The sequence below is a fragment of the Geospiza fortis genome, unplaced genomic scaffold (genome assembly GCF_000277835.1).
Source record: "Geospiza fortis unplaced genomic scaffold, GeoFor_1.0 scaffold104, whole genome shotgun sequence".
Taxonomy (NCBI): Eukaryota; Metazoa; Chordata; class Aves; order Passeriformes; family Thraupidae; genus Geospiza; species Geospiza fortis.
The window spans coordinates 4,673,290-4,698,472 of NW_005054325.1; the positions used below are offsets into that span (position 1 = coordinate 4,673,290).

The following is a 25,183-nucleotide window of genomic DNA, read 5'->3' on the forward strand; positions in this document are numbered from 1 at the left end:
TGGCATGGAGCTAGGAACAAGAGGTTGGAGAAGAGCAGTAACTTCTTAAACTGGCTTTGCCTCTTGGGCAATTACACTGAGGTATTCTTAGAGCAACTGTTGCCAGTGTCTTAGTCTGAAGTTTACTCATTCTGCCTCAGACCTGAAAGAGGGTACACACATGAAACCTTACCTGTTTTTCCTCCTCCTCCATCTCTTGCAGAGATAAAACTATTTCGCCTGCAACCTAATTAAAGATACAATCTCTGCTTTCAAGGTTTTCATTTGTCTGAGATATTCTCAGAAAAAATTTGCCAGCTAAAAGTTCCTAAAGTTTTTTTGCTAGTTTCAGGTTTCTAAAATAAAGCAATTTCTGTGGTTGTCACCTCCTTTCTGGTCTCTAATGCAAACCAAAATGTGTAATGATTTTTCCCTTTGCAATTCACAGAAGAGTTAGGCAACAGTTCTTCAAGAGTACTGAAGGAATATAGCAAAGTTTGGAAGGAGTTATGCTTTCTGTGCAGGAAGATTTTTTCTTTCTGTATTTTCCAATTTTTTAAAATGCAAATGTTCCCTCATGAACAGCTCAGTATGAATGCAACATAGGAACAATGCCATTCTAAGAGACTCTTGGTAGTATTGGACTTGATAATATTTTGGACTTTTGTTGTATTCTCTGTATTTTAGGTTCACTATGCTTAAGAAGTATAAATTCAAACTGATTTGAAGAGGAGGAGAACTGCCAAACCTCCGTATGTAGAAATGTGTTTTGAGCTGCGAGGGAAGTGCAACATATGACAGCACATGTAGAAAGCCAAGTTTGATTGAAGGGTTAAATTACAGGACAGTGTTGATACTAGAACAAAACAAATGGATTCAATTTCTTCACTATCAAAATTTGGGAAAGCTTTCTGGACAAAATATAATTCAGTCAAAATAATTCAAAGTCAATGCTGTTCTGCCTCATGGAAGGCTACTCAATCTCAAAAGACTTCATGGCATTGTTGCTTGTGACAATTATAGATTATACGACATGGAGATTCTTGCTCTCTGTTTTATTGCTTTATTCAGCCAGCTAATGTGTATTGGCAGATGTAAACTCACTCTTTAGCTGTAAGAATACACACAAATATTTTTTTGTTTCTGTCTTTTCAGGAATACTGAAAATCCATTTTGGTTCTTAAGTGTCTGATCACATTAATGACTTGTGTACCATTATTTTGTGACCTCTTTCTAGACTTTCTAAAAGCCATCAATGTCTGTGAGGTCTGAGATGACTTCTACTGCCTTGTAAATGGCATTCTTGCTGTGCTTGTAATCCTGTGAGTTCACATTTACTCTTTGAAATCACTGTTTCTTACATTGAAAACTGCTTGTTAACTTAATCAGGAATTTTACTCTTGACCTGCACTGTAGTATTGCTGTTAGTTTTCAAATGAATTGAAATTTTTATGGGACAGAGGCCAACTCTTTTGGGTATTGTAAAAGTGAAGTCTATTGTAACAAAACAAATAAATTAAGCTGCTCTTCTGTTTTTGAGTTAAGCACTACAAATGCTGGCATTTAGCTGTGGACTCATTCTCCACTGAGGCACTTCAAAGCTGTAACTGTCTTCCCTCTATAGGAGAGTCTCTGTGTAAAGTCAGCAGTAAATCAGCTTTGTCTGTTTTACCCATTTACATTGCTGACTTGCGCATGCAAATCTTTTAAGATTTATTCTAATTTGTACCTTATCCCTTCTCAGTCTTACTGAGTATTTTTTCAGAGTCTGTCTTTAGGCATTTCATTTCCACTGCAGCTGTACTGTCACTTCCTTTGTAATGGCTGTGACCATCTGCTTAGAACGAGAGAATTTGCTACTGTGATGTTAAAAGTAGTACTGTCAAAGCTTGTTCACTGAAAATTGAGAGGTGAAACCTGGATTCCCAGCCTGGCCTGGTAACTTTACTTGATGAGCACAGTGAATAATATTCTTCGCAGAAGACTGCTTGTATTTTTTTGGAGATGTGGACAGAATTTGGTCATAAAAACCAGGTATGAAACCCCACTGAAGGTTGCTGAGTTGCCACAAATTTTATATTACGTTGACTTTTTTTTGTGTGTATGTGAAACTGCTATATATGGGTTGATGTGGGAACACATGGTCTAAGGATTTTTAGAGGTCTTTTTTTATTGATTTCTTTAAAATTGACATAAGTCTGGAATGATAGTAATGGTTAAAAGTTCTTGAGTCTCAAGCCTTGCAGATTATATTTTATACATTTATATAGCCATATTTTTATATATTTATATATGTAGCATCCATGCTACTGCTTTGTACCACATCTTTAAAAAGTGATTTTAGCTTTTTTACAAGAGTGTTGAGGTTGGAGGCCATCTGGTTGAACCCCCAGCTCAACCCCTCTGCTCAAGTAGGGCCTCCTAGAACAACTTGAGCAGGACTGTATCCAGACAGCTTTTGAGTCTACAACCTCTGTGGGCAGCCTGTGCCTGTACTTGATCACACTCAGAGTGAGAAAATGGAGCCTCCTTTGTTTCAATGTGTACCCATTGTCTCTAGTCCTGTTACTGGGCACCACTGAAAAAAGCCTGGCTCCCTCCTCTTTACACCCTCTCTCAGATATTTATATACTTTAATGAGATTCCCCTCAAGCCTTCTCTTCTCCAGGCTGAACAATGCCAGCTTCCTCAATGCCAGCTCTTCTCACAGGAAAATTACTCCAGTTCCTAATACTTAATTTTTTTTCTTGTGATTTTATTATTCCTCATCATGTCAAGCCAGGCTTCTTTAAGAACATGAATTCAACCATTTAGAATTCAATTAGATCTAGCAGAAGAATTTTCTTAATATTGGATTGAAATATCATTTGGGTCTTTTAATTTGTTATCTGTTAATATATTTCAGTCATAAGATGATCCTTGTTTCTTTAGCCCTGCAAAGATGTTAGACTTGTAGTGCTGCTACAAGTCTAAATATTTCCTATTTTTTTGTACAAAAGCAGTGTGTACTTCATTTTTCAGTCCAGGAAGATTTAGGGATCTTGGCATCTTTTTCCATGCTTGTTGTAGTGGTTGATTAGAAGGGTGGTGTGTTTGTCACTTGTGTAATTTGTGATTTATTGTAAAGCATCTGACAAGGAGGTGGTTGTCATTTCCACCAAGTACATGGTACATACATCCCATAATGCTTGCTAGAGGGGCCTGGCCTGCAAGCTTTGCTGTAAAAAACTGAAATGCTTGTGGCTCAAAGTAACATAATATTTATAGAAATTGTCACAAATTCACAGCTCACTGGAGAAGGGGAGCCTGTTAAATACTTTTTTTCTCACATCCCTTGGTATGTAGGATGTTCTCTTTTATGTTTCTGATATCTACTAGAAAGGCATCTAATCTCTGTCAGAGGTCCTCAGATGAAAAAAACCCCAACTCTTAGTGCCATAGCAGTTGCCACTCATCTCTGCTGGGGATTATCTATTTTCAGATTGTAGAAATGCTCTCAGGTTGTACCTTTCCATGATAGATTCAGTAACTTAGTGTTTGATGTCATCTCTCTGTAAAGGTGGTTACCTGCCTGATCTGTTAAGTGGTAAACTTGGAGCTCACACCATGAAGACTTTCTAGCCTTTGGATTAATTGTGTGGTTCGTTTCATGGCACACACTGGGTTGCTTCTTAAGCTTTGCAGAACTCTGTGGAGAGATTTCTAGAGGTGTCGCTTGCATGAGTGCTGTATAAAAATAAAGTGTCCTCACTACTTTTAGGTGTTTGTCCTGCAACAGCTCAGGAAATCTTACTATTTATTTAGAGTTGATTTGAGTTGGCATTCTTGGTATATTGTTCCACACAATAAACTTTATTCATCCCATGAATCACCATCATCATCTTTCTCTGTATTATGTCCACTTTCTGATAAATGGTAGCAGTTGTTAATGCTGGCTGTTAAAGCAAATAATGTCATCTCAAAGTTACCAAAACAGCTGGTGTTGCAGCCAGCTGAGATAAGACTATTTTTTTTGCAAAATGCTTTTGGTGAATTTGCTGTGCTAAAGTGTATTGTCATCAGACTTTAGTTTTAATTTTAATTACAAATTAATAAACAGTATTTTCCTTCTGATAAGTTCGTTCAGTATTCATGTCAATAAAAACACAGGCTAGGATGAAACAAAAACAGTAATCTGTGAGTTTTGCTGAATCTCAGATAACTTTTTCATACTGCAGCTGTTTGAAGAATGCTAACATAGGGTTGCAAAGCTGTGTGAAAGGATGAAGTGTCAAATCCAATTAGCATCTCTCTTGAAATCTCATTAGTAAAATAAAGTAGATGACAATTGAATGGTAGTTTTCCCTCTTATGACACAGGAATGTGACAGTGAAACCTTGGGGTTCTTGTCTATTGTCCAGTCAGAATACATGGTCAGGACTAGTGCACATGCAGTAACTTCTCAACAATATCCTTGTCCTGACTGAGTATGAAAAATATGCTTCTCTTGTATTCAAAAGAGTGGGTTCTTTGTCTTTTTTTTCCAGTTGTTGGGGAAAGTAAGGTGTTACAGCCAAAGTTCGGATCCAGTTACTTGATTTACACCTATGCTTTAGTTCATTCTGGTACAGTCTTTCTACTGACAAGAGATCTTCTGTCTTCTGCCATGTCAGTGAAGCTGTTAATTGCTCTGTTTATGTCCTTTCAGCAAATTGTAATGCCTGAGTTTTGAACAAGCAAGCTAACAAAGTCAAATTTAATTTACAAAATGCTATGTTGCTTATCAAATTTTTTTCACATACCCTTGGAAGTCATCTGTCTTGGATTAAGTACTGTATATAGTGATAAAATAGCAGTATATTTTTCAAAAGCTTTGAGTGCTACTTCCACAAGGGGTATATCTTCACTGGTGTTTTGATGGTTCTTTCAAGCAGCATTTCTGAAGGAATGCTGAAGGAGTAGTAGTGTTGGAAGGGGACATTTTCCATTGATGTGGGAAACTTAAGATGTAGTTAATAGCTGTCAGTAGCCAACTCCAGTGATGGGCTGGGTGAGAGTCTCCATAGAGATTGTGCAGAGTTGAAATGCCAGTTATTGCTTAGGGTGTTTTCTCCTCAAGAGCACTGGTAATAAATGCAACAGGATAAGAATAGCAGATGCCTAATAAATGCCACTGCAATTTTATTAACACTCCTAGAATATGTTTCCACATACTTTCCAGACCTGTAGCATGTTTGCTCTGACAGCAGTTTCATTGCATTCAGGCTAAGAATCATTCCTTGGAGACTGCTCTTAAGGGCTAATAGATCTTGGGTTCTGAGATCAGATTCTTTTTCCCCTCCCTCATTTCCTTGTCCTGATAAGTTAAACCTGATTGTGTGGTAAAAATCTACTTGTTTAGATTCTTGTACTTGCAGTTTTATTGAAATGGAGGGGGAAAGAATTGGTTTTAAAAGGGGCAGGACTACTTGGTAATGTACCAGGGAATATTAGGTAGACTTTCCTTTGCCTCTTTGTCATGAGGCTATAGCTGGATGTTAGTAAGAACAAGCTTGTTATATTTGTGGTTTTACTATTTGTAATTGGTGTAGCAGGTTTTCATTACCATAACTAGAGTCTTGGATAAGTTTTGAATTAGCATGATTAAAGACTTGGTGAAAATAGATCATTAAACTTGGGGGGGGGTTCTAGATGGGGTCTCAGCAGTATTGCATTAAAGCTCTTGAGTCTCAGAGCAGAGTGACAATTTTAGTTTTTGCCTTTTCAGTGAAACTAAACAAATTAACTGAAATGGGTTGTTAAAGCCCCAACTTATTTTGTGTGGGAGAGTATTCAGATTTTAGTTTTTTAGTGAGTTTTCTAGCAAAGTAATAAATTAATCTGCTGATGGGTGGTGACTGCTCTCTTAAGGCAGTTGCTGTTTGCAGTGTGATGTGCAGTTGCATGCAGGCCAGGTCTGTCTTCTTCTGGGCTGTCAATAGAAACTTGTTTTTACATGACATCAAGGCTTCTGTGTAAAGGTTAGAAACACTTGAACTTCGCATCAACAAATTGTTGGCATTGGAATAATAATGCCTTGGGCAGCAAAAATACTCAGAATTTGGGAGTGAAGGTAAGTTAGCAACTAATGATGTTCCTGGACAACTGTCACTTTGTCTTCCATCTTGTAAATGTCAGAATATTATGCCTTTCACTTACTTTAATGAGCTTGGGTTGGTTTCATAATCTGCAGATTATGGTTTGTTTCCTTACTGTAGTGACTGAACTTCAGTGGAACCCTGTTATGGTGAAATACCCAAGCATCTTTGTTTCCTTTGTGTCATGGAAGTCACTGCTACTGTAATGTCTGTTTTGTTTAACTTGTACTGCAGTATTTGTCATTTCTGATTTCAGTGTCTGACTTTTGTCTCTTTGCATGTGGTAGGTTTCTGGAAAGCGTGTGAGAACAACTTATTATTAGAGTATGTGTCTGTTTCTCACGGTGTTTCTGATTACGATCAGCTACCACCTTATTATGCAGGCACTTGCTCAAATTGCTTTGTTAAAATGTTTGGGGTTTTTTTGCTGTTCTTCAAAGGATTGTTTTGTCTATAGAACAGGCTTTTGCTGGGTAGGAGGATTAAACAGGGCATGTGCTGTTCACCTTATGCAAGAATATAAAATAACTATTTATATTTGTGGATGTATGTGTGCTCACGCCGTATGTAAAGTAACTCTTCCAAGAATTGTGCTAAGGAATCATGATGCCAGCTTCATTAGTCAGCTGTACAGGAGGTACCCCCCAGACAAACACAAAAGTGGGATGCTGATCCCTTTAAGGACATTGCCTCTGCCATTTACTTTACTCTGCTGAGAAAACTTATGGGAGAAATGGGCAAGTAACTGTTCTTTTTCTGTGTTCTTTGTAGAGAAAGTGGTGTACTATCAGTAGTATAAGCACCTGAAACTGCTGCTGTGGCAGACTGTGATCTTTATCTGGGTAGTTTAGTACAGTGTTCATCAATAATATAAAGCCTCGTTTTTTAAGGTGCTGGTATCAGGCCTGCAGGTAACAGCCTGCAGTGATAAACCAGGGGACAAGGAAGGGCCCTAGAGCTGCATGACCTTACTGTGAAAGATAGGAGAAACATGATCTTCCTGCTTCTACATAATTGACACTGCAGTTAGTGCTGAGTGCTTGCTGTCCCTGCTGCTGCCACTCTGGAAGCTGCACGCGCATGGATAAACAAACAGTGCAGTTACTTCTGTCCTGGACAGCAAGGCACACTCCTTACAACTATCCTTCCATGGGTCTGCTCCCTTGTACTCTGCCATTGAGTGAGGCAAGCACACAGTGCTGGTGACAGGCTCAGCCTGAGCTGTAAGGCAGCCTGATTTTAAAAAACTAAACCAAATTTAAAACCACTCCAAAATACTAAAATACTTGTTTTGAACGGCTGTCTTTGGACTCCAGAGATGCTGAAGCAGTGAAATGTAAGAAATATTATTTTTTTCAGGATGATCTTTGCAATTTGATCATCTTTGTGCTTGCAGAGGAATGACTATTTTATATGACAAAAGTTGAAAAAAGACCTGAAGACTTTTCTCCATCTTCTTATATGTTAATAAATGCTCGTAGTAATTCTTTTGACCAGTGACCCTGAAGAGTATGTCAATGACTATGTAACCACTAAATGTAAACAATTATATATTTGGGAAATCAGTCAGTACCGTGAATTTGCTGTGGTTTCACATGTGATGAGAGCAAAAAGTTTTTTCAAACACAACATCTTAGATGTTGACTTTCGGTGTAGTCAGCTTACAAGAGCTGCAAACTCATCTGGTTCATTCATTTATAGATACTGTGTGTGGTTATTTAAAATAGCTGGTTATGGTTGCTTCATCTTGATTAACTAATGTGAGAAAGTATAGGAAAAAAAACCCCAAATACTTTCCAAAATGAGAAATAATTATAGTACAATTGTGACCTACTTGGCTGCTTAAAACAGTTGAATTGGAGATGAATTGGGCTGTGTGCATGTTCCAAGTAATCTAAGACCTGTTTTTCAGAGACTCCTTGTTCCTCTGTGTCCTTTAATGTGGAGTAGCTGGTTTTACACCTACCTGTTCGTTTTATAATGTACCTTGTCCCTGTTGAAGGTGACTTTCTTGATGGAGGGTTGGGGGTGGGTGGGGTGATGAAGCTTCATTACATGAAATGTAGAGAAAAAATAGTTCTTTCAAGGTTTTTTTTTTTGATGTATAAAATGTCTTTCCTTCTGGTGGAAGCAACATTTGGCTGGGAATACTGACTACAATCACCGAGACAAAAAAGTCTTTTTTGGAAAGTTACTAAGTCTTTAAGATGACAGTATCACAGACTTCTGGATGCTCATAGTGCAAGTGTCTTCTCTTGCTTCCTGTTGCATGGGACTCGTTTTTTCTAGTCAGAATATGCAGTGTCATCTTGTATCAACTTTTTGTATGACAAAAGGAGACTCCTATGAGAGAGATTGAGGATAGTTAAAGAAATGAAGAAAGAACCTTTGCTGCTGTTAAGCTGCTAGCAAAATGCACTCCTCTTGTGATGTGCTGTCACAGGCAATGGGTTGAGGTGCTAGAGAGAAAATGTGAGTGCAGTCAGGAAGACTTCTCATTCATGTGCTGACATAGAACATGAGAACTGGCATTTTGTGAGTCACTTCTCTTAGTGAATGTGGGAAGTATTGAGTTTAGTCTCAGCAAGAGATAACAGAATAGAAAGTTGACATAGGTTACAGAAAGGTTTGTGCCAATCTTTCTTTATCTAGCTTAAAGTTTGAGGTAGCAAAGCCCTCTGAGATCTTGATGTGTGTTAGCCAAGCAGGGCAGGAGAGGCTTAGTACTGTTGTGAAACAAAAAGCCTGAGTAGGTACCTACCTACCTACTTACTGCTCAGTAAGGTTAGAAAATCATTCTAGTGATATTTTACTAAAGTCATGAAGACATAAGGACAAAGGCAGAAGGAATTCCAGAAGTTCAGTGGGCTTTGTGGTCATGAATTCCATACTTTTCCTTTGACCTGTAAGAATATTTTTCAGACTCTGGTTGTATTTGCTTGGGTTTTGAATTCCAGGTATGTTAAAAAAGTCAGTCTTCTGTCTGAGTGTATAGATTGAAGATGCCCATCAGGTTGAACCAAAATCTGCTGTGATGCAGATTCATTGCAAGGTTAGGTAACTTTGATTTCCTGAAATATTTGCTAACTGTCTGTTTCAGAGGAGATTTTGTTGTCACTCAAAAGTCATACGTGTATCTTGTCATTGACACCATGGATGACTAGACATGGAATTAAAAATTCCTGGAAATAAACATTTTAGTTGCTGTGTCTCTGATCTGATGTCTGTATGTGTATTGTGTGTGTCTCTGCTTCTCCAGCCCCAGCTGTGACGCTGAATGACCACATTTGTGTGGTCACTGTTTGGTAAAAATTGAGACAGCTTCAATTATCTATGAAGCTGAAAAATGCTGGAAATGGAAAGAAGTAAGGAAGCACATATTTTTAAAAGAAAGACAGCAAAGCAAACAAAAATATATGTCAAAAATTGGTTAGGCTAATGCAGGATTTTATAGTACATCTTTAAGCTGCCACAGATGTGATTTCTGGTAAACTGTAAACAGTTCTTTAGTTATTCGTTTGAGTCCTTTGATTGAAGTATTTTGGAGTGTTTCCATCTGAATCACTGCCAGAACGATGGTTACACTGAGTTGATTAGCTGATATATCCAAATAGCTTAAAAATCTATCCTGTGAGTTAATATAGCTGACTTATTCCAGAGGCCTTTGATCATATTACTGTTAGTGATGCAGAGAGTTGCTGAAGTTGGTATTAAGAGTTTGGAGCATTTGGATGTGACATATGGTAGGAAGCTGCAGCTCCTTGTGCTTTAAAATCCCAGAGATCAATGATGCTACTGGGAAGCTCTGCCATCCACCAGGGGTTGAAAAAGTGACTATTAACACTTATCTTGAAATAGGCATCAAAGTAAAGCTAGAGGAGACTTCCAAAAAGGTAGTGGCTTACACTGCTTAAGTAAATATGTTAAGAATCATGTGTCAAACCATTTATTCGCTTCAGTGATGTTCTGTACCTTTTCTAATTTGGCCTTACAAGAATGATCCCAGGAAGAAAAAGCAGTTGGTAAACTTTCTGTTGGATTTTACTTCCAAATAAACTGTTTAGGACTTCTGCTGAATCTGTACATCAGTCTATCAGGAATTCTCTAGTAAAGCTGATATAATCCTAAATTATTTTTCAAGGTATGAGTGTATTTAAAAGCTTTCCAAAAAGCTTTGGATGACTTCTTTCAATAGGAACTTCTCTTTTAAGTTTAGAGGTGGTGCTGGGACTCTGTCTAGGTATCAGTGATCTTTTTGCCTGACATCTGGGAGGAATGATGAGGAGGACTCCCATCTTATCAGAAGGCTAATTAATTACATTATTATACTATATTATTCTCTATTACATTACATCTAAACTGAATCTACACAAAGCACTCAACTGCCCAGAATCTTGTGACTGTCACCTGACAGTCCCGACACACACATATGGATTCAATTGGCCAGTGAATCAAAACACTCACACCAGAATTCAGTTACCAATTCCCTTCAGGTAAACAATCTTCCACAATGCATTCCACTTTGGCACAACACAGGTGCAGCAAATGAGATAAGAATTGTTTTGAGAATTCTTTTCTCCTCTCACTGCTTCTTTGAGGTTCAGAGAATGTGAATCCCACATCTAGACAAGCTGATAACATTGTAATTGCATCACATCTGAAAATGGACTAAAATGGTAATATTCAGGGTAGAGCTAAATGTATTTTTCAGATAGATAAGAGTGCATTCTGCACAAGTTCTGAGAGCCACCTGTACATGAGCTAGCCGTGGACTGAGCTGTGTTGCCACCACTAATGAAAGGGTAAAGCTGCAGCAAGTGGTTTGGCTGGAGGCAAACGATGTTTGCATTACACCAGTCCCGTGTCCCAGCTCTGTAACTTCTGTTTCAGGTAGATGTGTCATCTGAGGTACAAGCTGAGAGTAGGCAGAAAAGATTGTGCAAGAGGTGTTTGTGGATTTGCGTCCCTTCAGAGTTTTTTGCTGAGCCTCGTATTGTGGGTTGCTAAGAAAACTGCTCAAAGTGCTTTGTGTCTTCCCTGCCCTCCTCCCAGCTTGGGGTTGTACAGACTGGTGGATGAAGGCATGGCTTGGTCCCAGGTGTTTCTGCACTGAGGGTGCAGAAATATGTATGTGATATATTTGAATTTTGTGTTGTGTGTCTGTTGCTATACCTTTCATCTGTGTCCTTATCTTATAAACCTTACTGCATTCTCTGCTTGTGTTGTTTGTCTATAGACCTTTCTCATTGTGTTTTTTTCCTCTTCATCCACATGTTCCTTTCTTTCCTTTCCTTCACCCATGCTTTTTTTTCCCTTGATGTGAAGAGCGAGTGGCTATTTCTTATTTCCATATATAATTTAAACATATGCGTAAGGTTGTAGTCTTGATGAATGGCCTAAGTCAGTCTAGCTCTGCACTGTGTGTTCACCTCCTCTATTGCATCAGGAAGCAGAGGGCTGCACAGGGAGACAGGGCCGTGATCTCACTTGAAACCAATCCCACCAGAAAAACCCAAGCTGATTGAATTTATAATGTGGCCTTATACCTGCCAGCAAAAGCATGAAAGAATTTAAGGACAATTTGAAGTACTTTGAGCTGTTGTCTTTTGACTGTGGGTTTGTCATCCCTGTGTTATTTCTGATAGCACTCGTTGGAGCTGGGTGTGAATGGTGATGGTGTTTTTGCAGTGGTTTCTTGTGCACTGTGTGGGCTTTATGTGACTGGGGAGAGCACAGCCTACACAGGTTTCTTTTGCTTCTCTTCTGTAATCTCTGCAAGAAACATTTGCTTGACTCTTACCATGGTCATGTTTGTGTAGCACTGCTGAACTCAGTGGGGCTTCACCCTGGCACCTTGCTCTGCCAGTTTGCAGACCCGGTTTATTTGCCACCAGAGATGGGCTGTGTTTCGTATTTTATGACAAAACAGATACTTGTCTTTCTTCTGGAACACAGCTCTGTTAGATTTTTATATCTATAAGGAATCTGGTACTTTCTTTTTAATGTGGGAGAGTATTAGTAATTAAGTAATTACTGGTTAAAAATATGTGGTATCTCATTTAAATATCTTCTGATCTTATTACTCTTAAATACATTGTGGATTTAAAAAAAGTTCAAATTATAGTAATGACATACACTGACTTTGTTTCTTTTTTTTTATTTGTTCCCTTCTCTTTATGTGAATGGTGTATTCATGCTTCTCATCACTGCTGCTGGGTTTATTGCCAATCATCTAGAAAACCACCAAAGGTAAGTATTTTGTCTCTTTTTACATTTGTATCTGCTTGAAAATATTGAGCACTGCAGAAGTATTGGGCATATTGGGCTGTAGTATGTGAACAACATGGCTTCAAAAAAGGAAAAAATTAAAAAAATCTGTTCTTCAAACTTCCAAGTTAAAAGCTTCAGAATTTCAGAAGAATATATTTTAATCCAACTGACATGCAGGCAAGGCACATGGCTTGTTAAAGCTGTGACCAGGACAAGCCAACGTTTTAATGCAGTCGTAAAAACATTTGGAAGACTGAATAAATAGTGTGTGTAAAACATTTCGTTACAAACAGTTCTGTTTAAAAGTTCAAATACTATTTTTAAAAGGCAACAAAAAACATCTGGTAATAGAGAAACCATTTTTGTTTGCACTTGACAATAGTCAGGAATTAGTAATTAGTGTAAAAGTTGTCAAAGTGCACCAGAATTCACATAAAAAGATTGTCTGTGTTCTTCGTAGTGCAGGGAAGGGCAGGAGAAATGTACCTGTTGGGACATCTAATAAAATTTTTCTATCAGTTGATATGCGTAATAAAAGAGAGTTTGATCAGGAAGAAATCTCTCCTTCTTTCTGTTGTTGTAATTCCACCAAAACCCATTGTTTTTAGAAGAGCCTTCATTTTCTGTAGCGCATCATTTGTGTTCCATTATAGGCAGATAAAGTTATTGTGGATATTATGTAAAAACTTACGTATGGCCTTGTGTTTCCTTGACAAAACCAGAACAGCTGCAGGCTTGTGCGTAAATGTCACATTATTGTTAGGTATAGTTGGATGGTCATTAATATCCTTAAGCCATAGTGCTGAAATTTGTGATATTATGTGAAATATTTACCAGATTGAGACAGAAGAAGGTTAGTACCATCTGGGGAAAACTGGCATTGCTAAGTTTATAAAGATGTGGTATGAGATTTCTTGATTTATACAGTTTTTGGGGTACTGCTCATAGTTGATTTTAAAATCATAAGTTTTTAAAATAAAATTTTGTAAATAATGGAAGTCTCTTTACCTTTAATGGGCTACTTTATCATCAGCCATGGATAAATTGTTTTCCCAAATCCACTTGGTAGCTCAGGTATCAGAAGCTGTGATAGAAAAATTTATATAAGGATATTGGGATGCTATTTTGCTTTATCTTTTGCTATTTCTGCAAGCATTCCATTTAAGTGTAATTTTGTGGCAAAGGTAAAACAGTTGTTCTGAGCTGAGATCTGTGATCTGTGTACCAGGGTCCCTTCAGATTTTCTCTCCACAATTCTTCAGCCCTGTCACAGGTCTTATGTTTGTCATAGTGAGCAACTTTTTTTTTCAGTTCTTTAATTGCTTCCATGGACATTAAGTTGACTGGTGTAGACTCTGTCTGCCATTTCCTTGTGTATCTCCTGTATTACTTATCTCCATCAGCAGCTGTAAGAGGGCTGTAGGAACAGCTGCCCTGAAATGAAATTAAAACTTCCCTTCTTCTGTTCTCCCTTCCTTTCTTTTTTAGGAACCAGCCAGCACCCAACCTGTCAGACTGACTCTTCTCAATGAAAGCAAAATGTGATTAATTGGCCAGCTCTTGGTCAGATAGTAATGGCCATTAAGCATTGGTCATACATTTGGAACATTTTATAGCTGCACAGACAATGTTTTAGGGATTATGTTCAATCTGGGTAATGCATTCCTAAATGCTGGAAGCCCCAGACTCTGCCTGGCCTATACTGAGGATTAGACTTTATAAGAATAATGAATGTGAAATTAAACTCTTTTTGAAACCAATTATGTAATTTGGCTTAAACAGGCAGGCAGTTAATATTGGGTATGGTGCTCAATACCTATAACTAGTTTTTATAAGTATACTTACATGCATAAACCCTTAAAATTATTATTTCTGCAAGGCATTGATTAGCAACCTTAATGAAAACACATTGTGCAAAATGTTGGTTTGGCTTTTTAAAATGTGAGCGCCTATTTGGCTCTCTTTTTAGATTCTGTGATACCTAACTGCAGCAGCAGTTGGTTGCAATGGCTCCTCTAGTTTAAAGTCTAATTAAAATCTGCAATTTCATTTTAAAGTCACAGGTACAGGTGAATTTGAGACAAAACTCTAGATTTTTCACTGACACGTGTGATGGATGCATGGACCTGCATCCCAGTTTGCCTTGTTGAAGAGGGCATAACTTCTAGTTGTCTCCTTAGCAAAATAACCATCAGCTCTTCTCTTAAACTGCTTCAGATGTTTGCTGAAGCAATCAAAGCCCCATATCTTTTGTTTTTCTTAAATGTTGTGGTAACCAGAACAAATATTTTGTACGATTTCTAAGAGTTGCTAACACTCCAAGTATAGTTCTCTATAACCTAGAAATGACCTACATAACTTACTTTATTAGGCTAATGTGCGCATTACAATGACTCTGGATACAGTAGTACCAGGATCCAGCACTTCCCAGCTAGCTTTTTCTCATAAATTTCCATTTTTATATGATTGTGCTGAATGTACCCAGTTATCCCTTCATTCAAAATCTTTGCTTTGTAACCTGCTACCCTAGTGTGACAGGTTTCTGGCAGCCTCCTTTTACCTAACTTTCTGTTTTAGTTGCTAGGATGAAGTATAAGATACAGAATCTTGCAGAAAATAAGAACGTTTTAAAGGCTTGTTTGTTAATTCCCTCTGTTGTTTAAAAGCCCAGAACACTATTAATGAAAATAAAGAATACTATTAAACACCTCCCAAAATGTAGTTAAAAGCTAATTCATATAAGGTGCTTGAAGTATAAAAAGTTCTGTTTGTGTCACAGATATCATTGTTCAAATACATTTTAATAGTTTTGATATAGCTGGTAGATACACTTCTGGTACAAGTTGGTAAAGATTTTTGCTAAAAAGGCTTTTTCAGTGCCTGATAATGCCCAGTTTGAATATTGGCTATTGAGTCTGAGACTTGAACATTAACAGAACTTCTCATGGCTTTGATATTGTATTTACAGGTGGGTTAATACCCTTTTCAGGAAAATGGATTCTGGGGAGAAAAAAATTATTAAGAGAAAAAGAATTATTCTGCACACTTCTATCAGAAAAAACAGTAATACCCACCACTTCCATTTTAAGGAAGAATAATCAGTGAAGAGAAAGAAGGGAGCACATTAGATGATAATTAGAATATTTAGTTGTTTCTTCATGGCATATATTCTATGTCTTGACCCTAAGTATGCTTCCATGCTCAACTTGGGATTGCTTGTCCTTCCATTCCTGCACTGGGCATCAGAAAAATATAAAATAGCGACCTTTTTTTATCATCTTTTCTGTACAAGGGTTACTCTTTTGGTAGAATGCTGTCCTACAGATATTTCCCATAAAATGCCCTCCTCATGTATGTGTTGAAGAGCCTTGCTGATTGGGACCATGTGTCTTGCCCCTGTGTGCCTTATTTTTACTCTGTTAATTCCTGTGTTTGCAATCTGTTTTCCCAAAGGTCTCAGTTGTCCATAAAATTGTTTTGGTTGGGTGAATCCTTAAGGTATGGTTGCTGGGAATGTTCAAGGTTGCTGTTTTGTCATCACTAATCAAAGTAATGGTTAGGTGTTCTCCTGCCTGTTTTAATGGAGAGGGGACTTTAGCTGCAGCTGCTCTGCATGTTTTGCAGATAGTGCATGCTCCAGCAGTTTCTGCCTTTTTGCCTGACACTTTTTTTTTTTAAGTAATCTTGTTACTTCTGTTAGAAGGATTTGGCAATTTTCCCGAACAGAATTTATAAATAGACCAAATCCATGCCCCAGCTTTTTTATGTTTATTATGGAAACAAACTAAAATGCTATATTTACATTTGTTTTATCTGAAGGCAGATTTTTTCTCTTCTTATTGCATAATCATTTTTTGACCTTTTGAAAACCAGTCTGACCAATTTTTACCATTTTAAAAACATCCCAATAAAATCTGCTTTTCTAGAAGAAACACTTGGCTGCAAGCCCATATTTTAGTTTTAAGAGTCTCTTTGCAAGACCAGTGTTTAAATTAGAAATCATTGAATGATCCTGTCATCATTTTCCGTGTTAACCAAGGGGAAAATGTGTAGGACAATAGATTAAATTGGCCTATAGTAGTGCTGTATTGACATTTAAGTCATTACACATAAGCATGTATAGCCTTTTTAACTGGTCTGTGTGATCCACTGCAGATAACACTCAGTTTTAAGGAGGGAAGGATGGTCAGTTTTGAGTCCTTGCAGTAGGGTCTGGGGTTTTTTTTGTAATTTAATTGCTTGCTATTTGGTCACTGGAGAGACCAGATATTGTTAGCAAGTCCTGTGCTGAAAATTTCCATGGAATTTGAATTTGAGAAGAGGAACAGTAGTTCTTGGACTGTAGACGTTAGGAAAAGGATTTGTGTTCTTACTGATGACATAGTTTTTTGCCTAGATTTGATGATCAAATGCACAAAAGGTAATTTAAAATGCCCCAAACTTATATCTGAAGACAAGGTGGAGTAACTGCTGCATTTTACTTGCAGCTCAGTGGCCAAATGACGTTTTTGACTCAGTCACATCAGGGATCATCCTGATTCATGATGATGCCTGATTCTATTTGGGCTGCAGTGACTCAGGCCTCCCTGTTAGATGATTATTATGGGTTTGTTTGTTTTTTCTTCAGAAGGGAATTCCAGAACTCTTCACTCTTACAGGCTAAGGGTTGTCTCAGTATTGAGTCTTCTCTCAGGCCATTTGATGTGTTTTGCTTTAAGCTGGAGGAAAGGGAAGGAGGTGAGGTTGTTGTGCTAACCTGGTGTTACCTTCTGTAATATTTGCAGCAGTAGATGTTTTGGGAAGGGTTAGATTGCAGCATATCCGTAGATTATGTTGTGTAGTAATTCTGATTAGCTGGGACTTCAAGATGTTCTTGATCCCCAAAAGCCAAATGAAAATGATCCATCTTTGTCCTCCCCTCAGGATTTGTCTCTAGGGAATTTGCGTATTTCAGCTGACAGAGCCTGTGGCTCTTGCTCTACATGCATGGTTTGTCCCACAAAAGAGATCACCTGTTGGATGACCAGGCAAAGACAATCTTGACCCCAGCAAAGTTTTATTTAAAAGGTGGTTCAAGATTTTCCCCACCTCTTGTGCTTCCCCCCAAAAAAACTCAATAACAAAACCAGAATCTATATTGTTAACTCATCCACAGTCAGTTTATCATGGCAACATGTGGAAAATACACTGCAGCTTAAGGTGGGTTTGTAGCAACCTAAACCTGTGAAAAAAAAGTTAAATGTCTTACATGATGTTCTGGAATGTGCAGGAAAATAAACTTGGATCAAATCCCAGCATGTTAAGTGGTTTTACAGGACACTGTTCCAGGTTTGCAAGCCCTCTGAGCACAGTATTGAATCTCATTCAGTTTCTCGCTGCATCTCTTGACTGAAGTGATATTAAGCCTTTTCATTAGAGCAGGCTCTGATAGCTTGTTTCTCTAATAGAGCTACATCTTCTATTTGTAGTTTCTGAGCTTCCTCTACTGAGATGCAGTACTGTCCTCTTTGTTTAGATGGATAATCTAATACTATTTATTTGCTCCTTAAGGCGTGTGAGTAGTAATGCTCTTCTGAGTATCAAAAGCGCATCCCGTGGTAAAAATTGTGTATATTGTGCTGATGTCTGCTAAGTAGTCATCTCACCAAATTCTGTGTATTGAGTGCTTGTGTTGCTGTTCTGTTACTGCTAGCAGAAACATTTGTCATTGTTGGTGCTTGGAGAAGAGTGGAGTTAAATATTAGTTTTTGTCTGTGTTTTGTAATCTGTATTAGGGAATGGAGTAAGGAGTAATCTGTATAGTGTATCATACAGATAGAAAAGAAGTATTGAGCTTTGTTTCTCTCATGATTACACAGAAGTATTTGATTACACAAAATTATTTCTGCCAATTATGCCTTATTACAGTTCTGATTTAGGATCTGCAGAAATAGTAGAGCCCAACTGCAATTACACTGTCATGGATATGTAGTGCTTTAAATGAAAAGTCTTATAACCAGGGCTCCTAATTTCTCTTTTTATGTTCTTCTACAGGTGTTTGCCTTTGATCACTGCTTCTGGTCCATGGATGAATCAAACACCACAAAATATGCAGGTAAACTATTTTCTATACAGTGGACAGTGTAAATAATTTGAGAACATATGGGAGTTTGGGCCTTTGTTTTGTGAAGTTGGTTTGGGCTTGTTTGTTGTTTCTTTTTTGTGTGTGCATTTTGCACTGTGATGCTCAAGTGACTTCTTCACAGGGGCAGACTTACTATTTTTACAGGGATTGAGTCATCTGGTACTAGCTCCTCACTGAGAAGGAATGCAAGTTTTAAGGTGCCTGGGACACTGTTCAGGAGAGATGTTTTTACATTTAAGCTATAACTGTTTTTTTTTTATCATCTGGAAGTGCTTTTTGTCGTTTCTGTCACAGTTTCATTTCTGCATCAGCAATTACTTCTGACTGATGCTAGTGATGAATGTGCATGTTTTCAGTGCTCTGCATCTCTGTGCCTGAGAGGGGCGAATAAAGCATGTTCTCCTCAGACAGTGTAGTTATCTCAGGTCTTTCAATTGATTCATAGTCTGACTGTTCAGATCCCTAATGTGTTTTGAGTGATCAGCTTTGTGACTCCTGCCTCCCAAAAGCTGGCTAATCCACGTAAGATTGTAATCCTAGCAGTTTTCTCATAACTGGATTTGTCTATTAGTATATTCATATTTTATAAGAGGACTTGTTTTGGTAGAGAAAGCTCTGAACACTGGGATTTCAAGGCTGTGGCCATGGAGAGGCAAAAACCCCAAGCATTCAGTTTAGATATTCATATTATAAATTTTTTTGGCCCATAAGAAATCTTGAAAGCTGGTAGGATTCATTTCCTCAAAGTTTAAGATCAGTTATCTCATAAAGGAACTGCTATATACATGTCTTAAAAATATATTTCTGACTATTGTAGGCTCTGGTATGAAATCTCAAATCTTAAGAACTGCACTACATTTCTTAATTGCCTGAACAAAAAGAGGCTTCTTCAGGAAAAAATCTTTTTCACTTTTTCAGCCTTCAAGAGCTGTGTTTGCACTGAACAGGTGCACTGGACAGTATTTGTAGTATTTGTATCTCTCAGGCTGAGAGAGCCTTTGGAGCCCACAGCGCCTCCTTATGTGCCTGCACACCCCTGTTTCCTTTAAAAGGAAGGAGGTGATGGTGTGTGCCCATACCTTGGCCCCATGTGCATGTGGGAGCTACACCTGTTGGGTACACAGTGGCACTAACCCACAGCAGAGATGGGATAGACCCAAGAAACACTCCTAACCAGTTGGTCTTGTTTCTGTCTTGGTTTAGCCCATCTCCAGGTGAATTCAGTGGGGTTCTAGATCTGTTTGTTTTCCATTTGAGTGAAAGCTAGATGTCTCCAGTGTGTTTCAGAAGTTGTAAGTGGATTTGTCTTATCTAAGAAATGAAGTTTTATTATCTGTATGTAGATTAAGCTCTTGTTGGACTGGTTTCTAGAAAATGGTGCCTTGCATCTCTTCCACTTTCTTACTGGCTAGTAAATTATGAGGTGGTTTTTTTGCCTATTCCAGTCAATATTCCTGCCTGGGAAAAAAAAGAAAACCAAAACTGGTTTCTGACTTTGGTTTTTCTCCTTGTCTGGCTAGGGGGAAGTGGGGGGGTGTTTTGTTGGAGTTTTTTTCGTGGTGGAAGGCTATGTGGGAGGCTTTGGTGTGGTTTTTTTTCTTTTTCTTTTCAGAAATATGCTAAGAATGTGGGCTTAAAGACTTGCATACAAAAAACAATGGTTTCACTGTTTTGTTGTTGTTGTGTTTGTTGTATGGTCTTGAAGCTATCTTATGACTGCCAGGCCTTAGGTTCTTGAACATAATGAATTTGATACAATATCAAAACTAAAGTAATTAAAAACCAAGCCCAAAGTGTTTCAGGTGTAAGTTACTGGGTTGTTCACCTGCTTGGACGTGAGCTGATGCTATCCTATGCAACAGCAGCATTTCTTGGTTTAGGTCCAAGAACCAAATGCTGATATAGCAATATTTCGGATTTATATATTGCTAATATTAAGGCTTCTTAAGTCTGTTTTCACAGCTTGGCCTCAATGTGCATATGTATTAACAAAAAAAAAATTACAGTAACTGGGTTTGGTTGGGATTTCTGATAACTACTTTGGCTCATAGAACAAACCTCCATTTTCCTAGGCACCATGTAAATAACCATCTTGTCTTGCATCCAGAGACTGTTAATGCTGTAACAGTCTTTGATGCAATCTTAGAGTCCTAAAAGCCATCTGACCACCTGACTTTTGGAGCTAAATTGGTATCTCTTGGATGCTGGACTACAGAAGGAATGCTGAACTGGGAGCTTGATGCATTCAACACTCCCTGCCCAAAGTAGCTCTCTGTGGATGTGTAAATTTAATGTCATTGCCAGGAGCAGGGATGAGTTGCACAATTAAAAGGAAACATATAAAGCTTGAAAAATAAGTCCAGACTGCTTAAAAATGTAAGTTGTGTATGAGCTTTAGGCTGAAGTAAAATTCTTAGAAAAGGCATGTGCAACAAATTTAGTTCTTTGAAAAACCCTTTTACCTGTATCACAGAAATACAGTGGAAGATGATACAGTGAAAAGTTTAACAAGTACTAGGCCACCCTATCAGTCATTGCTCTCTGGGCAAAACCAAATCTTGCATTATGTTCAATGGATATATAGTTGTGTATATCACAGTGTAATAAGGATTTATCTGACTGACAGGTGGGTCATGAGAACACACAGAATGAATGGTGTGCACCACAGACAACTTACATGGATAACTCTTCCTTGCTGTTATTTTTTAATGCCCACAAACGCAGTGTTTGTCCATTCCTGGCACATTTGTTACAGGATCTTTAAAACTATTACACATGATCAGACTGACTTTATTTCTCACTTTATTGATCAATCTGCGCTGCTATTAGCACTTACTAATATTGTTCACTCAAGAGCGAGATTCTGTTTGGATAAACTTAATTGCATGGGTAATTGAAAACAATTCCCAGGCTCTGGGGGTGTAGGGCTGACCCTAAAATGGTACTAGTCATCTTTCTTTTATGAGAGATCTTCAACTTATCTGGCTGAACAAAAGGCTTATTTTTTTTGTACTAATTTTCTCTGTACTCATGTTTGGGAAGTACCTACCTTATCTTTCCAGCCCTTGAAAACATGAGTATTGTTGCTGTTGGCAGAAGAATTGCTTTTTTAGCAAAATTTTTTCCTGTTGAAATGGAAACTGCAGTCTTAAATTCTAAATGATCCGGTGATATCACCAACAGAAATAGCGAAGGTAACCTTCAGGTGATGAAAAACTTGTAGAGGGCATCTTTGCAGCTGTCCTTGCAGGACTGGCTCTCATAAAGACAGCAGGGAGTCTGGAGTACAGAAAAGAAGTAAACCCTTTACAAGCCTTTGTGGAACTGGTGCTCTCACCTCTGCTCCCCAAGATAAGGGGGCTCTTTAGCAACTTGATATATTGTGTTAGAGAGATCCCCCATCCAAGCTGTCCTGGAACACTTCCAGGGATGGGACCTCCACAGCTTCTCTGGGCCACCTGTGGCAGTGCCTCGTCACGTTCACAGTAAAGAAGTTTTTCCATATATCTCATCTAAGCCTATACTGTTTCAGTGTGGGGTTTTTTGAATTTGTCTTTGATTGGTTGGTTTTTACAGTGAATATTGATGCTGTGCATTTCTGAACAGTTTGTGTCTGTGTCATTCCAAGCAAGGAATGGTTTGTGCTGATCATCACGTGCTAGCTCCTGCACCTTTTTTTGTGATTATTTTTTTTTCTGAAAGCCACAGTTAGGTGTTTGCTGAAAATATGGATCTCTCATTGGGAAGGGGTGAAAAAGAAGTCAGTGAAGTAGTTTTTGAGGAAGAGGGGAATTTGGTTGTAGGACAGAATGAGTTTGCCTTGATCTGGAAGAGGGATGAGCTTTGTCTGTAGGCTGCAGTAGAGGTGTTTTGAGAGTGAGCAAAATAGCTTGTTGCCATTTGTTCATGACTTGAACGGGTCAGGAGTCAGTTCGTGGATAAAGGACACACCTGCTTGCCTTGGAAAGCTCACAGATACAAATAACTGCTCAGCATTTTGGTGAAGAGGAGGATATTGAGAAATTCTCAGAGATGAGAACAAAGGATTCTTTTTACAAGCCTGGACAACAGTAAGAGCCTATTGAAGTCTGCAATGAAGTGGATTTTTAAAAGGAAAAAAAGAAACCCTTCTGTTTGGGAAGGATTCAGGAGATGGCATAAAATAACTACTGCAGCACTTAGGCAGGTCCATTCCTAGGACCCCACACTGTATTGACTTGCCTGTGGGTTTTTCATGAACTCCCTAACCTCCATCATGGCTGGCCTGAAATCTCAGCTCTGTGTTTCTACAGGCTCCTGAAAGGCCATAGACACCTGACTTGGAGCTAAACTGTAATTTTATAGGAAATATGTATGCTGACTGCAGCACTTTCCTTTTTAAAAGGAAGCAAACCCTACAATTGGCTTAAAGAACTCTACCCTTCTACCCTCACAAGAGACAATGACTTCTGGATTTTGAGCAGACACAAGTGTCTTGTCTATTTGTAGTTTTGACTTAACATTGAAGCTGTTCCTGGTCTGCAAGAAAAATTCACCAGACTTTGCTTCCCTTTCCTCAAAAGGATGGGCAGAGTGGAGTTCCTGGTGTGCGAGAGCTGGCAGCTCATTTGCTTACCCTGGGCTCCCTGGCAGCCTTGGGCATGCTGTCCCAAGCTTGCCCCTGCTCTGAGCAAAAGCTGGGAGAGGGGATGGATGTCTCTGGCCTTTAGTTGCCTCTAAGATGCTAAATTGTCTTAGTCAGCTGGAAGATTGGGAATTCCCTTCTTAAAGACTGTAGGGGAAATTCTCCCTTTAGGTAATTTTTTTTTGTAATTTCTCCCATTTGCTGAAAATTAGGTGATAAGTTAAAACCCCTGCTTACCTCTTTAAATGCTAGGCATCTGTGGAAGAAAAGTCACATAAATAAGAAAAAGTATGAGTTGCAGGCAGTATTGAGTTACTTAGCAAAACAGAAATGCAGCAGTGTTGACACTGGATCTGTATTATTTCTTTTGACTGTAAACACATATGGACATCATTTTGTATGATACAGAGTTTGTAAGCAGTTTGCAGACCCACTAATAAAATTCAAGGGGGAAGCATTTTTCTTAATAAAAAATAGCAAAATATCATGCATGATATACTGCTACTCTAAGTGCCCTGCATTTGCAAGTTAATAAAATATCTGTATTTGAAGTTCAGCATTTTGTGCTCTTTTCTGTGAGTGCACTTAAGACCAAATCTTATTTTATCCCATGATCATTTGACTGGTTACTATAAACAACACTTTTTAATGACCCATTTGTCTGTGTTGGTATTGCTGAGCTCTTCAAATATGTAATAAAAATACCATTTTAGAGTTATATATCAGTCTCATTGATTTTCTGTTTGTGATGACAGTTTGAAAATTAAGTATCTCCTGAAAAATAAACTCAGCTTTGCCAGTGAAATTTCAAGTGGATTCCTTCCCTGATATTTATCAGTACAGGAATCTGTAGGTCATCCTATGGTCATTATGACCAGGCACAGTTTTAAAACACTTTGGTATTTGCTTTTTTTTCCTTAGGAAACATGGAGGAGGTTACTGGTTTATTGCTTGTCAGAAGTGGGTGATAAAAGTTTTTTCTCCTTCTGACAAATGGTTTTGTCTTCCACTCACAATCACTGTGTAATATATATATACTTGATTTTCTTTTAATATTTATATTCAGCGTCAGTCTTTGCTTGATATTGTGTTCTTGCTCAGCAAGACAAGTGGCTCCCTCAGGAGTTGGTTAGAAAGTAAATTTTTGTTTATTCTACATTTTATTAAAATCTTCTGCTGATATATTTCATTCATCAGTAGTTGAACATTCTCTGTTTCCAGGCTGTTGAGCAGAGCTCTCTCAGCATAGATATTATAGAATGACCAAATGACCCCTAGTTGAAGGAGTCAACTAGCACTGAATGTGCATGGTGAAGGAAATGGAGTCACTCCAGAATACAGGGGACTTTCCTCTGATTTTAGTTCCTATATTCAACATTTCTGAACTGTGTTAATGCAAGTCCAGTGACACTTTGGAATTTTAGAAATTCAGCTAGAAAGAGACACAAAGACCATTTCATAGTGCATCACTACACTAGTTTTTTCTTTATAGGAGAAAAAAAATTAGGTTATAATGAAAGGAAAATGAAAGTGATGTACTTTCTTGTCCTATTTATATGCTTCTAAAACATTCTGCAGTCATTCCAGAGGTGGTTCTGCTGGAATTCTCTGGGCTATGGAATGTGGATGTTCTCATAAGTAATTATGTAGCAAGATTTATGCTAGTATATGCCATTTTGAGAGTACAGAAGTCACTACTGCATCCACAGTAAGAAATAATTTCTCCCAACTGATAATTGCTGAAGTTCCCATACCAAGATGAGAGAGGCAGCTGATCACAGGTGTTCAGAAAGTCACGCAGTGAATCTAAGTTTCATACACCTGAAGGGCAACAAATACTGTCCTTAGCTCAGCTCTCCTTGTTTTGGGTGTACACACAGCTGGTGTAATTGTCTGATCAAAACTCAAAGCAGACAACACATTAACCCTCTTTGTGGCGTACAAATTCTGGACTTTCCTATTAATAAAACAAACAAACAATATGACTATTTTCATCTTCTACATCTGAAAGATTGAAGTCTAAAATCTGCCTGGCTCAGGGAGCCAATTTTCGAGCTATCAAATTCTGCA

General features: G+C 38.2%; 1 protein-coding gene across 2 annotated transcripts in view; it reads left to right on the top strand.

The window, feature by feature from the left end:
* Nucleotides 1–25,183, top strand: part of KIF13A (kinesin family member 13A) — a 103,835-nt gene that overhangs the window by 27,554 nt on the left and 51,098 nt on the right. For both annotated transcript variants that reach the window (XM_031056953.1, XM_031056954.1), the window contains exons 2-3: nt 12,332–12,344; nt 18,399–18,459. In XM_031056953.1, coding sequence (XP_030912813.1) covers nt 12,332–12,344; nt 18,399–18,459 — 74 coding nt within the window. The remainder of the gene's footprint in view (nt 1–12,331; nt 12,345–18,398; nt 18,460–25,183) is intronic.